Source organism: Phyllostomus hastatus, unplaced genomic scaffold (assembly GCF_019186645.2).
Source record: "Phyllostomus hastatus isolate PE091 unplaced genomic scaffold, TTU_PhHast_1.1 phas_contig_86, whole genome shotgun sequence".
Lineage (NCBI taxonomy): Eukaryota > Metazoa > Chordata > Mammalia > Chiroptera > Phyllostomidae > Phyllostomus > Phyllostomus hastatus.
In genome coordinates, this window is record NW_025333977.1 from 13427323 (window position 1) to 13444504 (window position 17182).

Genomic DNA, 17182 nt, shown 5'->3' on the forward strand with positions numbered 1-17182 from the left:
TAGTTGCAATCACTTTATGTTCTTTTCAGCTTTATTGGAATGCAATTGACAAAACTGTAAGATATTTAAAGTTTACAATGTGATGATTTGGTAAATGTATACATAGTGATACTTTTTAAAAGTACAGTTAAATTAGAAATCACCAGTAGTTCAATGCTAGTTCTCAAGTGGAAATTGGTAGCTTTCCTGGAGGTTGAGGTTACAGGTTACATACAGCAAGGAAATCGGTATGGTTATCAAATAATGAAGAGCCTCAATGTTTTTCATTGTTCCTATATGAAATATAAATAAATATAGATGTATCTGCTTATAATATACACATATGCATCCATGAGAAAAGCCTGTATATCAGTGAGTATTAACTGAACAGTTCAATATGTACCATTTAATTTTTAATTAAGTCTGTAAATATTATTAAATATGATCAATTGCCTGTTGGGTGTGCAAAGGAAAAGCACTAGATGATAATTGAATTGAGAAATATGGGGGATTTTTTTGTGAGATAAACAAGTGCAAATAAGCAGAGTGCTAGCATGGAAAATGAATTATTTTGCTATTTCTTCATCTAATTCTTATTTTTCTGTGAACAAAAGACAGAAATATGAAGGGTAAAGAAAGTTTTTGCCAAGCTCAGTAAGAAAATCACCCTTAAACACACATCTCCATTGAATGTCATTGGAGAATTTTAGGGTGAAAATATTGATAAATGAGCTTAGTGTTAAAATAGCTTATACTTATCATTCTCTGATACCAAAATTGCAAGAAAAATAGTTTATGTTCCTGTGTATTTTTTCTTTTTTGCTTGTTTAATCCTCACCTGAGGATATGTTTATTGATTTTAGAGAGAGGGGAAGGGGAAGAGAGAGAGGGTGTTAGAGAAGAACATCGATCAGTTGCCTTTAGTATGTGCCCCAAGCAGGCATCGAACCCTCAACCTTTTTGGTAAATAGGACGATGCTTTGACCAATTGGGCCACATGGCCAGGACCCCAGTTTTTCATTCAAAAAAATGAAAACAGAAACTTTTCAGTGACTATTTAAACTCTGACCTTAGATCCGTCAGTGATGTAACTGAAATGTGGAGTTGAATGTTAAGGGCATGTTTCACCTTATGGATGTGACCTTGCCCTCATTTCCTATGACCAAATTTTAGAAAGAGCACTATGCTTGGTCTCTCAGAAACATTGAACTTGTAGCCAACTGGAGTCATGGTAAGCTCATTTAACTCAACAGGACTGCCTTTTAAATCTCCTGCCCAATTACTTGCCAGGCTTTGAGTTTAAATCCTGGCTCCGCTGCCTCATACTTCCTACATGGAAATAGGCAAGTCACTGGGACCTTTTTTTTTTTAAGATTTTATTTATTTATTTTAGAGAGGGAAGGGAGGGAGAGAGAGAGAGAGAGAGAAACATCAATGTGCAGTTGCTGGGGGCCATGGCCTGCAACCCAGGCATGTGCCCTGACTGGGAATCAATCCTGTGACACTTTGGTTCACAGCCTGCGCTCAATCCACTGAGCTATGCCAGCCAGGGTGGGACCTTTTTTTTTAAAAGATTTTGTTTTCATTTTTAGAGAAAGGGGGAGGGGAGGAGAAAGAAAGGGAGAGAAACATCAATTTGTGGTTGCCTTTCACTGAGTAGTGGTTGTCCCCTACTGGGGACCTGGCCCGCAACCCAGGCATGTGCCCGACATTGGGAATTAAACTGGCAACCCCTTGATTCACAGGCCTGATATCTTTTTTTAAAGATTTTATTATTTGTTTATTTATTTATAGAAGACGGGAGGGGGAAAGGGGAGGGGGGAAATATTGATGTGAGAGAAACATTGATTGTTTGCTTCTTACATGCCCCAACCAAGCACCAAACTTGCAGCCCAGGCATGTGCCCTGACTGGGAATCGAACCAGTGACTTTGCTTTGCAGGACAACGCCCAACCAACTGAGCCACACCGGATAGGGCCAATGTCTGTAATTTTTAAGTGAGGAAACTTAAGACATGGACAGATTGTGTTTTCTAAAAGGCATATCACTTACTAAAGGCAGAGTAGAAACTAGAAACTTGGTATTCCTAATTCTCAAGCAGATGTTGAAATTGTTCAGCCTAGAAAGGGAAAGATGGATCTCAGATGTGACTTGATTACTGTCTCCAAGTCTGTGAAGGGTACCCTCCTCCCCACTCGTGCCTGTGATAGAAGTTGTTTTTGTACAGTTAAAAATAGTTGTCTGCCAGGGACCAACAAGAAAGAATTTTCAGAGAGAAAGAATAAGTAACTCTCAACTGCGTAATTTAAATGGTAAAGGACTTGACTGAATGTGATGTTAAGACCCCTTTTATATTATCCTCTGCAGATTAGTGATTCTTAAGGATAAAATGACAGTAATGGAAATACTAAGTTTTGTCTTTTTGAAATTTCCATTTAGGGGAGTGACTGTTACTGCTACAGAAAAAGGAGTCCAGATTAGATATTTTAACCTTATCATTTGTGTGTGTGTCTTTAGGAGAATACCTTCTCTCTCCCTTTTGTATATCTGGATAAAAAAGTGTTTTAGTTTGTTTAGAGATTAATAAACTAATATATATATATATATATATTTTTAATCCAGCCTTGGCAAATGCAACATTATGCATTCTTGAACCCATTATGTCTGTGGAAGTTACGGCCCCAAATGAATTTCAAGGAGCAGTGATTGCAGGGATTAACCGGCGCCACGGGGTGGTCACGGGGCAGGATGGGATCGAGGACTATTTCACACTGTACGCGGAGGTAAGTGCTGTCGGCCATGGGCAGTCTCACGTTCACTGACCGCAGCTAGAAATCAGAGTCAGCTTTTGTTTTGGGAGCTTGTGAAGCAAACTGACACATTTCCATGGCTATTTGGGTGTTGAACTTGTGTCTTATAGACATGTGGCAATTTCTGTAATTTACTGGTAGAGCAACTCTTAAGTGCAAAAGCTAAAAATAAGATTCATTTTATGTAGGTCTTTTGTGAATATATCATTTTCTTGGATATTTGGTTATTTTTCTCATTACAGCTTTATTATATCATCTCTAATTTATTGGGATAATATTTCATTTTCTTACCTGTACCTTACTTGACTTAAATCTTATGGGAGAAAGTATGTTACCACATTCTGTAAGGCTCCCTAGAAGACACTGCTATCAGCAAATCATTAAGGTGTCCAAGGAAAGTTGTGTTAACATTCCCACAGAAGAAACACTCCTGAATGCTGAGCGGGCCGGAGACAGGAGTGGGGGTGAGCAGAGCAGTCATCAGCCAGGTCTGCTCTGGGAAACGGAAACATTTGGTTTCTCGTTGGGACTGTCAGGTGAAGTTATTCTCACATAGGATCTCTACTTGCAGTAGAACACAAGTATGTTTCTCTTTGGCTTCTAGTTCTTTTAAACCAAGAGTTGTTAGTAGAAACCTGACTCTAAAGGAATTAAATGGGTAAAGCTTCTCTGTATTTTTCCCAGACATTTTTCAATGAGCAGTGCTAAAATGTCTCCTGTGTTTGTTTCCAGGTCCCTCTAAATGATATGTTTGGCTATTCCACTGAGCTTAGGTCATGCACAGAGGTAAGCCAGTGCTTAAGTTTTACTTCAGTTTCCTCAAGGAGGTTATACTACAAAATGATCACATTTGTGAAATCTTGTTTTGCATGATTTTACTTGATAGTTATAAATTTTTATAAATCTCTGCTTTTTTCTTTCTTTCTTTTTAAATTCCCAGGGGAAGGGAGAATACACGATGGAGTACTGCAGATACCAGCCGTGTTTGCCGTCCACACAAGAGGACCTCATCAATAAGTACTTGGAAGCTACAGGCCAGCTTCCTGTGAAAAAAGGAAAAGCCAAGAACTGACTCTCCTCACTTACATGGACTAACTTGAACTGAATCTGCAGGGGTTAGATTTTTAATGGCTTCCACTGGAATGAATTCAGGCAGAAACAAGAAATTTTGGAAGTCCTTTCTATTTTATTCAGAAGCTGCTATCATGTCAAAGTTAATTCTGTGTATATCTCAACTCTGTTGACTGCTTTTATAGTTCACCTAAAAGCCTCAAATAAAATATGATTATTACTGAAATATATGCAATATTTATTTTAAGGGGGAAGAAATATATTAGTACACTTCTAAGCTTAGAGTGTGTATAACCTTCCTTTCCAAATTTTTATCACAAGAATTTTTAACATAGAAGAGCTGAAGAACAGCACGAAGAGCAGCCATGTAGTTTCCATCGAGTGTCAACAGCGAACAGTTTTGTTAACGGTTTGTTTTGTAATATTTGTTTTATCTGCTTGTCTGTTGTCTGTATGTCTCATACTTTTATACTTTTAATTTTTAAGAAATGATTGTTTTGCTAAACACTTGAAAGTGAATTGTACACATCAAGACCCTTCTTGGAGTATCATCTTTTCATAGGCAGGCTTTTTTCTGTTGACAAGTAGATTCCGTAGGATCTAAGTAGAGAGCATTTTTCAGATTCTTCATTGGGATATTCAAATGCCAGCTGAATTTCTAGCTGATTTACATAGAGCTGATGGCTTCGGTTTGTGGGCTCTGCAAATTTGTAGCTGCCTTCTCTTAGGAGTACAAATGTTACCTCCTGATGGACCATGAGGTAAATACACCCTTACAGGCAGTTGTTTATGTTCACCTGAAGGTTTCTGCAGCTCTAAATGATAAACTGTAATTTTCAGAGTCCCTGGTAGCCAGTTTCATTCACCTACCAAATGCTAGTGGAATCTGCGTCTGCTGGACCTTCTCATATTGTATTCACAGAGACTGGGACAGAGCAAGTGTCGAACTCTTGTTTTTGGAATACGCTGGACTTCCTGGCAGCTCCACCACATTGTTCCGGATTTTCTCCTCCAAAACTCTGATGTGACAGACATACCCAAATCCTTTCCTTTAGTGCATGATAGAAATAAAATAACTTTTAAATTCCTTTGTTTTTCTTGATTTATAGATTTGGCTTTATAACTTAAGGTTTCTAGAAAAAAGAGTTTTTAAACGTATTGAGCACATGCTTTCAAGGCATTTGCTAAATACTTTCAGTGCATTATCTAATTTAGTTTTCACTCCCCTATGAAAGTAGGTACTATTGTATCTATTTTGAAATGGAGGGAGTGAAAGCACAGAACAGGTAAGCACTTGTCCGAGACCATGTGGCTTGCTTTGTTTTCAGTTGATAATTTAAATTGACTATTCATTATCTCAAGTGCGTTTTCCACGTGAATATGTCAGTGGCTGCAATACTGTCAAGCCTGGGAAGCATTGCTGCATTTCATTGGCATCTTTTGCTATTCAAAGCCTCTTAGAATATTGTTCCTGATGCGGAACCACTTTCCAAGAACTCAGCACAGTTCTCTAGCTGTTGCCATTCAGAACTAAGATGGGTAAGTGTTGATGTTTTTAGCTGGTTAAACATTCTAGTTATAGAGACACAGTGTCAGAAAAGCATCTAATCCAACACCAACATTTCCTAGACAGCACGGCCCAGCTGGCAGGAGCAACTAGAATAGGGTCCCATAGGGCAGATCCAGGGTCAGAACCCACACTTCCTGCTAACTCATTGGTTTGGTTATAGTACAGGACACCTAGCAGCCAAGGTCTGTAGCAAGAAAGAAGTCAAAGAGAATACCTAAATGAGGATCTTTTTACTACTGCTGCCGTGGAAGCGAACCATTGACTGAGTCATTTAAGGAAAGGCAGTGCTACCTGTGTTGGAGAGCAGCAGCCGGCAGCACACTCAGAATCGCCCTGACCCCGCTCCTGGCTGGACTTTGAAAACTGCCCGAGGACCTTGGGAAGAAACACCCAGGCCAACCCCAAGGCAGTCTGACTCTCTGGGTCAAGATCAGAAGTTTCCCAAGTGGTGATAACATACAGGTAAGATGAAAGACCACTGCAGTATTGCTTGCACCTTCAAGACCTGAGATGGATTCTTTGGTGTGGCGGTAGCGTTTGGGCTACTGGTTCTTAGTTTGATATCTTTACCTTGAGAGAAATACAATCAGTTTTCTGTTGTTACTTTCTTCTTGCTCATGCTCAGATTGTTCAGTGGTAAAATCACTGAAATGTAATCCATTCTAAAGTTTTATTATAATAGTTTTGAAATATGAGTGAATCTTAAAACTGATGCCAATACAATTAGAGGGCCACCAGGAAGTCATAAATTGTGACATGAAGGAATACATCTGTTTGTAGAAGCCAGCTGTTTGCATTGCTAAAACTACAAATTGTTGAATTAGAGCTTTTACTGCTGCTTAAGTTGTCTTCAAATACATAACACTAGAATGCATCACTGAAGTAGTTCATTGTGTTTGAGACTATTGTGAGCACTGAAATAAGTGTCAGGCAGCAGGTCAGGCGCTGTAGCCCTTGGAAAGCCAGGAAAGGTCACAGACCAGGATCTAAGCCGAGAAAAATGGGTGTAATGAACTCATGTCATGAAGGACTGTCATTCAAGGGCAAATATAGAAACTTCCAACTGACTTGCAAAAGGACTTCTAACAACTCATAATTCAGATAGGAAAAAAAATGAAACTATGAGTAGAATCAAATGGAATGTAGACAAAATCCCAGTACTGCTGGGTTTGTCTTCAAGTTCGGAAAGAGGCCAGGAAAGTGATGGGGTGCTGGATACAACTGTCATCGGCTCGGATTGCCTTAGGAGAATTTAGACCTAATGAAAAGAGGGCTTAGGGAATTTAGAGTTTTTCATATTATGTCAAAACAGATGGAAGTAATTTTCCTCTGCTGTAAGCTAGCAAAATAAGGATTAGTAAAATCAAATCAGCAATTTTAGAATTTGTGTGTGAAAGATGTTCTAACAGTGATGCTGAGAAATTTTTAGTAGGTTTAACTCTTGTGGGTTTTGTAAATGTATCAGTTAGGTAACTATATGTATGTCATCTGTATGTGTGGAATTCCCCTTCATTATCTATTAAACTGAAGTAAATCTGTTACAGGGTCAATACAGGGTCCTGAGCTGATTGAGTGCTGGTAACGTGTGAGTCTGATCTCACTAATGAAAAACGCCTTCAGGAGGATGAGGTGAGGTTCTGGGAACCCGAGGGCCCGCCCCAGCCCTTCACGTGTGCCACTGCAGAGGGCCTGGAGGGCAGAGGGGGTCGGATGTGCCGTTACAATGTTCCTGGTGCCTTCTCCGGAGACTTTTTTGGAAATCTCAGTTAGAGGAGTTCGTCCTTTCGTTTGGCATAATTTAGTCATTATAGGTTGTTTTTTTAGAAAAAGTGTTTTCTCTGCATTATGATGCAGGTGGAGAGATCTGATGTTTTCTTTAAATGGTCGTTTCCAGTGCTTCACATTGGGGTTATAAATAGAAAAATAGATAAGCTACACCTAAAAAGCAACGGTGGCATCCATCTTTTATTTTTGTAAGAATCCACATCTTTAAATGTTTTTTCTTCTGTGTAAAGTTTTCCAGTTTTCTAATAGTGCAAACTTAAAAGTGATATTTTGGTATTTTTTAAGGCTTATGCTTCCTAACCAATTACTAGCCAAGGAATCTGGCTAAAGGTTTTTACACACCAGTGTGAGTATTCCATTAAATGATACTCATTTTGAGAGACAAATGATGGCCCCGTTTCCTGGATCACTTCTGCCTGCCCCGGGGAGGTGACACACTGAATCAGATTATGGTGCATATTGTGTCTGCTTTTGTCAAGTACTTAGGCCAACACTGGGCCCCAGTTGTCCTTAAAAATGAAAATTGTAAATACTTGATATATGGGTTGGCCAAAAGATCCGTGTAGTTTTTTCCATAAAATAAAAGACACTTTTTATTTTCACCAATTATTGGTTTGGATATTTTGAGTATGTTGGCAATCACCCGCCTGGTATAACATAGACTGTTCTTGATTATTGTCTCAGTTTGATCCCTATCAACTTCCGCTGGTCTGCTCGACCATGGAGCATCGTCCAGCGAGAAATCTCCAGCATGAAATTTCACAAACCACTTTTGACACATTCGATCAGTCACAGCACCTTCTCCATGCAGTGCACAAATCTTTTTTTGTGTTTTAGTTGCACTTTTACCTTTCTTGAAATAATAAAGCATAATATGCCAAAAATGTCACTTATTTTCTTCCATCTTCAATATTAAAATGGCTACACAAAAATTCACCAATTTTGATTTTTTTTAAATGCATGCTGATATGACGGCTGTCACAATCCAGTCTAACAAAATTGTTTTCAATGAAGTTAAAGACAACTAGGCACTACTAGAGCCATCTTACAGAACAAACCAAACAGACGTTTTGGCCAACCCAATGCTTTCGGTTACATCCCAGTTCTGTTTAATACCTGTTGTCAGCAGAGTCTCTGCTTTGCATGCAAGACACTATGTTTGTAAAACACAAATTAAACAATGCTAAGAGTTCATTTAATTCCATCTTAGCACAAAATTTTCCTACATAGACAAATCTCTACAAACACATTTAACACAGTTTATTTAGAGATGTAAACATTTATTTTAAAGTAGCTATTGAGTTATAAAAGAATACTTCGCTTGAAATCATAATAGTAAAATTCCTTTTAAACAGATAACATTTTTCTTACAGTTCACTTTCATTGAAATACATTTATTAGCTTTTAAAAACCTCAACATCTTTTCATTTTTGAGTATCACAATCTCCCCCGAATTATTGGAATGCCTTATACCTTAGCTATTTTACTAAAATAATGATTTAGGCTACAGTCATTTTGTTTAGAATTTGGGATAAGCAGGGGTTTTTTTCCTCATTAATTAATAAGCTCCGTCAGTACCACACCAGATCCTTCCTCAATTTCAGAGCCTTGGCCCGGTGTGTCCTGGCAGTGGTACTTCACCTTGAGCGGTTTGCCAGGGTACCAGACCAGGTGAATACGGCAGGGGATGATTTCCTAGGAAAGAAGAGTTATGAAATATTATGATCTGTAAAACCTTCTGATAAAAACAATTCTATATTTAATTTTGTTTTACCTGTGTTGAGAATTCGTGGAGCTGAACAGTATAATCAAAGTCAATTTCACCATCTGTTTTCTAGAAGAAGGAAGAAAAGAAGGTAATAAATAGGCAGGTTTATATTAGCTCAGAATCTGCAAGGTTTATCTTATAAACTGCATGAATGCCTTGAATCTCCTTCTACCTCTTGGAGTTGAGCCTCAGTTCCCTTCATCAAGGATCCTACATCAAGATATGGAAGTCACAGATTACTGTTTGGTCACTTACAGGAAAATCGAGTTGAATGTCTTTCTATCATCACTTTTTCTCTACTAACCGTTTTGGATGGAGGATAACCGTGGGGATAGGGAGAATCTTTTGACAACCTTAGGAATCTTGGTACTGTGCATGTGCTTTAAGCTGATATGTTAGTCTTGATATGCCAGGCAGTAAGACCTGGGCAGGACAACCAGTTCTCCCAGGGTGCCCCTGGGCCGAGTTCTGTGCTGGGCACTTTATTCCTGTTTCCACGTCATTCTGACAGCCTTACAAGAGTGTGTGTTACAAGCCTGGCTTTACAGGGGAGGTAACTTGAGGTTACAGCTAGAAAGTGACACATGGGGGACTCCAGCCCAGACCTGCTGACCCCTCCGCCCACATGCTTCGTGCTTTACCACATTGCCTTGAAGCCCAGGGCACTGCGTTATGGTCCATCTGTAGGGCAGCGGGCAGTCCTCACCGCTCGGTTCACTGACTTCTGTAAGTTTCACTAGTGACTAAACCAATTTCCTTTTTTTTTTTTTTTGACATTTCCTGGGTTGTTTTCTTTGTGGGTGGGGGGGTGGGGAGGAGGCTAGGGTGTTTATCTCTTTCTCTTTCTAATAAAAATGGAAGAGAAAAAATTTAAAAAAATTAATTCAACTTGGATTATAATTTTAATCTATCTGGCTTTTGTTGAGACTATTACAGAATATCAAAATGCAAAGGCAAACAACAGGGCTTGATAATAGGTTTTGCTTAAAATGATGGAGATGTTTACAAGCCATGGCATTTCCAGCAGGGGAGGAGGATGTTGGAGGGAGAAGATGCAAGAGGGCCCTGGACCGATCAGAAACTGACTGCTTTTCCGCGGGGCCTTTGCATCAGTAGGCAGGCTTCCCTGCCTCCTGCCCGGCAGTGCATATGTGAACACTCAAAGCCAGTGTCTGAGGCACAAGCTGCAAGGTCAGAGACCTCGTGAGAAAAGTGGGTGACTCTCTGATAAAGAAACCGTTTCTGGAGGCCCCAGGGGTCGATCGGGCATCGCTGGGTTCGAGAGTGTATGGAGACTGGCCTGACTCCCACTTGGCAGCTGTCTGGCCTTGGAAGGAACCGTTATCTAAGGCGGCCCCCTCGAGCAGGCTGCTGAGTCACGTGATTTTTGCCTCAGGCTTTTGTTCTGCCTTCACTGTTTCTCAAGACCTAGGAACCATGTATTTTTCTGTAATAAAAAACTGGTTTTACTTATAAACTTAAAGGGTTTTTCAGAGCAACGCCTTCTTCTGTTTCTGAAAGTAGCACTTCTGAAAGAAGTCATGGCTGTCTCCAGATTTGTAGCAAAAAAAAAAAGGCAGCGCTGGACACAAAGGATGGGATTCCAACCGCATTTGACAAACTGCTCTGCTGAATACACAGTGTTACTCATTTTTGATGCAAAAACTTGGGTTATCGTGATGCTTAGAAACCCTGGGCCACCTAATGAAGACCTTCCTCAGCAAGGTCACGGAGACCCTCGCACGTCTGTATTTGCAGATTCTTCCGCCTGCGGGAGGAAGCCCCTTCAACCAGACCGAAAAGCAGGGCTCGCTGAAGACTGCAGAGCGGACCCTGCAGAGGGGACACTGCGCATCCCAGCCTGGCGAGGTGTTCCAGGGCTGGACTGCCCCCACAAAACCGAGCTCTGCCAAGAAGTCATTATTTTTAATACTATTCAGAAATAATCTCCCTGGCTTCTCTTCAAACCGTCACAAATGCCAAATCACTGTAGTCCAAACCGAGGGTGATTTACTGTGACAATTCCTGGTAGCTCGGCACTTTAATCTTCCTAGAGAGACAGACGGGAAGTGCTTTGTTTGTTCCCTTTCACTACCACCCACCCCACCACCCACCCCTACCTGCCCACAATCCCCCCAAAAAGAGAGAGAATGATCCCTTGCAGAATCAGTGTGGTTTGAGTAGAGCGTAAGGAAGCTTAGGCTATTAGTAGATGCTATCAAAAATAGACGTCTTAGCTGAATAAGTAAGATGGTCTCTGAAACATCCCCTTGGCCAGTGGGGCCTCCAGTTTCGGGGGGACTTGGACGGACGGACTGCGATGTGCTGCAGGGTGGACCATCTGGGGTGCTGACAGTACCCGGTATTGACAAGAGTTGGAACAATATTCAGTTCTGCTTTTCTCAGTCGTATTAAAGGCTCGGAGTGTAAGGAAAGTCTTTACCCATTTTTTTCCCTCTAGCCAGCAGCTATCTCCCCTGACCTTGTCATTGTCTGTGGGATACTGGGAGTGACATCTGTGCTCGGTTCTAAAGCAGTAACTGGGCCAGTTAAGATGGGTCTTACGTTATATCTGTACTCAGCCCTCTCTTCCGTAGCCCGCACTCCCCTCAAGCTTAGTTCATTTGAGGCTGTGGGTTTATAAGCCTGCAGTCCCTTACACACTTGCATTAAAAGATGAGTTTAACCCTGAGTGTCAAGGTAGTAATTTCCACCCGGAAACCTTCTGGAAAAACTGCAATCCCTGTACTTTCCTGAGCGACCTAGGGTCACAGGGCACCTCCGGGGACCCCCAGTGTGTGTGCTGGGTAGTCCCAGCTTTGTTGGCTCTGCCATCCGCCTTCTAGTCCCCCAGGACAGCAGTACCTAGATTTCCTGATTTGGGTGACTTTCTAAAAAACCGTTGCTTATTTTGCGTGTTGCTGAAAGATCACGGGAATCTTAAGTAGCCACTGAATGGCAGAATTTGAAAATCTGGAAATATGTACATACTTTTAAGAGAACTCTAAGCCGAAATGCATATTAACTTTGAAACCAAATTACCCAATTCCATCAGTGATTTAGATCTATGTTAGTTGCAGTGACTTCAGTGAATTTGTTAATCCTCATTTAATAGGCCCTAAGAGATGCAGTTTGCCTTGGGTGACCCAGCCAGTCGGCTGCATATTCATTTATTATTCATCTAAAACCCAAACCCCACAATGTAAAAAAATCAGCATTTTTGTTGTCCACACTGACAATGTTCCCGCTTTCCCTCCTGCCGGTGGGTTGAGGGGTATTAATGGACAGATGGAGGGCTGGCTAGAGCCTGGGAGAGAGGGGCTGCTGTCTCTGAACTGCGCTGTGTTCTGGTGGTTAGTGTGGCCAGCGCATGTAAAACTGCAAGGTAACACTGGCCTTGAAAGATCCTTATTTTCTCTGTTATCTGTGTTGATCTGCTCTCTCTCTCTCTCCCTCTCTCTCCCTCCCTCTCTCTCTCTCTCTCTCTCTCTCTCTCTCTCTCTCTCTCTCTCTCTCTCATTCATTATCTTGACACGATCTTCAACTGTACACAAAAGAGTTCCCCCAGTTTCTCAATTCAGGGAAAAGCCTGTTGTTAAGGAAATGCTCATCTTGGTGGATGAGACAGAGAGAGGGAGCAAGTTTTGCCTCACTATGAAGCAAATGTAATCAATCAGTCAAATGTAATTTCTATGAAAAAGCACCCTTTAAAGGGAAAGAGATGTGTTCACGGTGATGAGTACGTGTGTAGTTGTCTGATTTACAAGCGGCCTTTGGAAGGCGCCCGGAAGGACTGCGGGCATTGCTGACGCTGACACGCGGCTGGGCAAGTCCTCGCCCTCGTGGACGTTCACCGCCCATCCTGCCGTGGGTCAGTGCCCTGCTCCACACATCCATAAAGAAGGTGAGTTTTAGACATGTATCCGTGTGGTTGGCTCAGCGTGCCTCTCTCAGAGCCGTCGCTCTTGTTTACTCTGGACACGCCCATGTCTCTGTGCTTCACGCACGCCAGTGTGGCTGAACCCACCACCCCGCTGACGGTGCCTGGCGCGCCGCTAAATTAACTCCCGCAGACGTTCGATGCGCGAGTCCTTGCACTCCCGAACCTCCTGGCTCTCAGCTGATGGCTTTGCCTGGTTTTTCACTGAGACGACAGAAGCCATTTGAAACAGAGCTTCTACGGGCTACCACCGGATATCCACCCTCCTACTGGCATCGCCGCCCCTCGTCTCTGCCTTCCCTGCAGGTGAGCCTCCGTGTTCCTGTCTGAGCTCATCTCCTGGGCTGATCTCCTCCTCTCCGGCCTACTCAGAGATCTTAACTCCAACAATTCTTCCTTCTCGTTCCTACGAGTCCAACTTCGGCCCCTCTACTGGGTTTTTCTCATCAACCTATAAATATGCTGTGAAATCTCCCAACCTAAAAATACAACCAAGAACAAACCGTCTTTCAACCCTGTGCTTGCCCATCCTCCAGCTACAGCCCCTCCCTTCCTTTTACTCCCCTGGACAGCCAGAATTTTGGAAAGAGATGGGGCGTCCACCTCCTCTGCTCCTGCGCTCTCCTGAACCTATGCGGTCAGGCCTTCGCCCCACTGTGCCGGTGAGATGGTGCCGGTGAGATGGCCCCGGTGACGTCCAGCTGCCTTAACCACGTGGGTGATTCTCAGTCTTCGGCTCCTCGACTCTCCATCGGCTTTGGGTACAGTGAGTTGACCCTCACCTTTGAAACACTTTCTTTTCCCAGCCTCCCCCCTCTGCAGTTGACGTGTTTCAGAGCTCAGTCCTCACACAGCTCGTCTTTCTCTACGGCACTCATTCTCTGTTGTCTCACCAGGTCCTGGGGCTTTAAAAACCACCCGCAAGGTGACGATTTGAGCCCAGACCTCTCTCCCCTGTACTCAGACCCTTATGTACAGGTGACTATACATTACACCCTTACTTGGGTATAGAATTTAGCATGCCCCAAATCAAGCTGATTTCTCCCCAAATTTGTTTTTCTGAAGTTGTCTCCAATCAGTGAATGAAATCTCCCTTTCCAGTTACTCAGGCGAAAATTCTATAAACCATCCTTGAGTTTTCTCATCCTCTACTATCCATATGCTATCCACCAGCAGACACTCTCAGTCTGTCTTCAAAATATAGCCTGAATCCAAACACGCCTCCCCACCTCCACCGCTGCCACCCCTGGTCCGAGCTCCCACCAGGCCTCGTCTGCATTATCGCCACACCTGACTGGTCTTCCCACCTCACCTGTGCCTCTACAGTCAGTTCTGAGGAGAGCAGCCAGACGGATCCTGCTGCAAGTCAGATCAGGCCCCTCTTCTGCGGAGCCCCTAGTGGGCAGGAGAGGCTCTTCTAATGGCCTCCAGCGTGCCATGAACTGGTCCCTCCTGGCGCTCTGGCCGCTGTTCCAGCCACACGGGCCTGCACTGATGTTTCTCCCTCCCATCAGCCACCCCGCTGCTTCGGCTCCCTCTGCCTGGAGCTCTCTGCTGCCGCTCGCTTCCCTTGGACCTCTGCTCCAGTGTCACTTCTGCTCAAATTGGAGGGGGCTTACTTTAGACCATCTTAGCAGCAATTCTGTCAACACCCCACATTCCCTTTTCCCTACTTAATTTTTCTCCATAGCATGGATCACCATTTGAGACATATTTACTTATGCATTAGCTCACTGTCTTTCTTATCTTCCCTCTCTGGAATTAATCTTGATGATGGCAACCACACTGCATTTTCTGTTCACGGCTCTGTCCGTCCCTAACACGACACCTGGCCCATTGCAAATATGTATTGAATGAATGAAGTGCAGTCAAAGCTCCTGCCGTGAAGTTACACATTGGCAGTAATTTAGTCTAAGCACACAGCACTGGTGCAGCTCTTGTGGCACAAGTGAATTTTCAGTTTTCCTTACCCATTGCTTCACACTGGTGAGCTGTACCAGGGAGTATCGTAAAACACTCGTTGTCTTGTCCCACATCACGTAAGAACTGCCAAGGGCGGCCAGATCCCACAAGGGTCTCAGAGAGGGATCGATGTATCCGTGACGGTCTGAGAGCACAAAAACAAAAAAACAAAACCATTTGTATTAAGCATTTGGGGCACAAAAATTTCAGTAATTAAATAAGGGCTTGGTCACTGCAGGCATCTCTCTCACAGCAAGCGCTGCAGCAATAGGCGTGTCTGTGTCTCCATCACGCTGAGATGTACACGCTTCAAGTAGAGCTGCTATACAACAATTCCAAGGCTATTTGCTGTGTTATAAAAAATGGCACTCAAAGACAATTTAAAATCTTGTTAGTTGAGGAGCATTTTATAATTAGATCAAAACGCCCCCCAGCCCACATCTCCTCCTAGTTTGGGGTCTCCAGTCCCTGCGAGGGGCTTTGCCAACCTGCCGGCTCTCCATCCTTCTCTGACGCGCGTACTGGCAGCATCACTATCACTGGTTTTGAACACATGAAGAAACAAGTGGGTTTTTCCTGTGGCATTTTTTTTTGGACCTGAAATCTTTTAAATTTAGCAAACATTTGCAAAAAGCCCAAAATCCTACTTAGTATCAGATACTGCTAGAGGTAGGGATACAATGATTAATAAATGACCTCTTGTGACTTTTAAGAGCTCAAATTTTAGCAAGTAATTTATGAGATAATTGTTCATGGACTTGCAAGATGAAAACCCATTAGCAGAGGAGAGAAATTGGTCGCACTAAAGGTGGTGAATAACGAGGGCGTTTGAAAGTGTGGACACCCCTGGTGCTGCCCCAGAGTCGGCAGAGGGCTGCAGCTGGGCGCCCCCACCCTCTGCTTTGCATGCAGTGGGCCCTAGGAAGCCTACAAGTTCATTAGAAAAAGGGAAACTGACTCATAATGAAACCCAGACAACTGCTTCTTCAGAGGAGAAACAGTGCGGAGCAAGGATGTCCCGAGACCCGTCAGCTCATCCTACTGGTCAGTCCTCAGGAAACAGGGCCCCAGGCCAGTGCTGCAGGCCAGTTACTCACTGACCGGCATCTGCTAAGATCCGAACTGGCTACTGCAAAGATCGCTCCATGGTTTTTATTCACTTTCTCTGGAACCAAACATTTTCCATTTTCAATGGACAATTTTATGTACATACATAGGCTATAAATAGGGCACCATTAAATATCTCTGCTGAATTTAAAGTGACAAGAGAACTTGTAAGTTTTGTTGATGAAAAGGTACCCTCTATTACTAAAAATTTTTTGAAGCTTTGTTGTAGCCACATTAAGTTAGATTGTAGTAGAATGATCCTTGAGGGCATATAGGATTTATTAACTGAACATGAAGCAGTTAACCTGCACTTTTAAAAAGTGTCTGAAACTTGCCCTGGCTGGTGTGGCTCAGTGGACTGAGTGCTGGCCTGTGAACCAAATGGTCGCCGGTTCAATTCCCAGTCAGGGTACATGCCTGGGTTGCAGGCCAGGTCCCTGGTGGGGGGCACACGAGAGGCAACCACACATTGATATTTCTCTCCTTCTTTCTCCCTCCCTTCCCCTCTCTCTAAAAATAAAAATAAATAAAAATCTTTTTGAAAAAAAAAAAGTGTCCAAAATGTAGGGATTTTGTGGCAAATCTGCAAAGAAAAGGTCCTAAAAGTTTCTAAAAGTTGTGTTTTAAAGAGGACATTTTTCCCCAACTAATGCTAAAGAGAGAAAAAAACCCTAAATAACTATATATTTTAAGTATTTGCCATTAGCCCACTTATTTCAGGCAGTGCTAAATAGAAACAAATTCTGTAACATAGGACCTGAGTTGTTGCTCACAACCATTTGGAACAGGATTCAATCTGAGTGGTCAGAGAACTAGAGCAAGAGTCACCCAAGCTTCTGAACTTCAGAAACGCAGGGGTCAGTGGTGCAGCTCCGGGCCTGGAGAACACCGAGTCTCAGTACATCGATGGGGCCGGACGCTCACCCCGCCAGGACGGAGTGCTCAGAGTGGCGACCACAGACCTCCCACACTGACGTGGGTCTGTCACAGTCTCTGGGCAAGTGAGGGAACAGCAGCAGTCAGATGTCAAGCTTAATACCCAAGTGGGAGTCCAGAGATGACTTTTGTGGTTTTGAAAATTGAATTTGCCGGTAAGGGCCGAGTCTCCGTGGCTGCCCGCACACGGCTGAGTGCCTGGACGGGCGAGCTCTGCTTCGCGTCAGCTGCGGACGGGGCTCACTCCTGATTAG

General features: G+C 43.1%; 2 protein-coding genes across 2 annotated transcripts in view; one reads left to right on the forward strand and one right to left on the reverse strand.

Annotated features, from left to right (window-relative positions):
• The window catches only part of GFM1 (G elongation factor mitochondrial 1), a 38267-nt gene extending 33319 nt beyond the window's left edge, over positions 1-4948 (forward strand). Inside the window, exons 16-18 of the mRNA XM_045851462.1 lie at positions 2602-2762; positions 3522-3575; positions 3730-4948. Coding sequence (XP_045707418.1) covers positions 2602-2762; positions 3522-3575; positions 3730-3861 — 347 coding nt within the window. The 3' untranslated portion in view covers positions 3862-4948. The remainder of the gene's footprint in view (positions 1-2601; positions 2763-3521; positions 3576-3729) is intronic.
• A 3530-nt stretch (positions 4949-8478) lies between these two features.
• Positions 8479-17182, reverse strand: part of RARRES1 (retinoic acid receptor responder 1) — a 31361-nt gene continuing 22657 nt past the window's right edge. The window contains exons 4-6 of the mRNA XM_045852088.1: positions 14894-15030; positions 8990-9049; positions 8479-8910 (exon numbers count right to left, since the gene is read on the reverse strand). Coding sequence (XP_045708044.1) covers positions 8770-8910; positions 8990-9049; positions 14894-15030 — 338 coding nt within the window. The 3' untranslated portion in view covers positions 8479-8769. The remainder of the gene's footprint in view (positions 8911-8989; positions 9050-14893; positions 15031-17182) is intronic.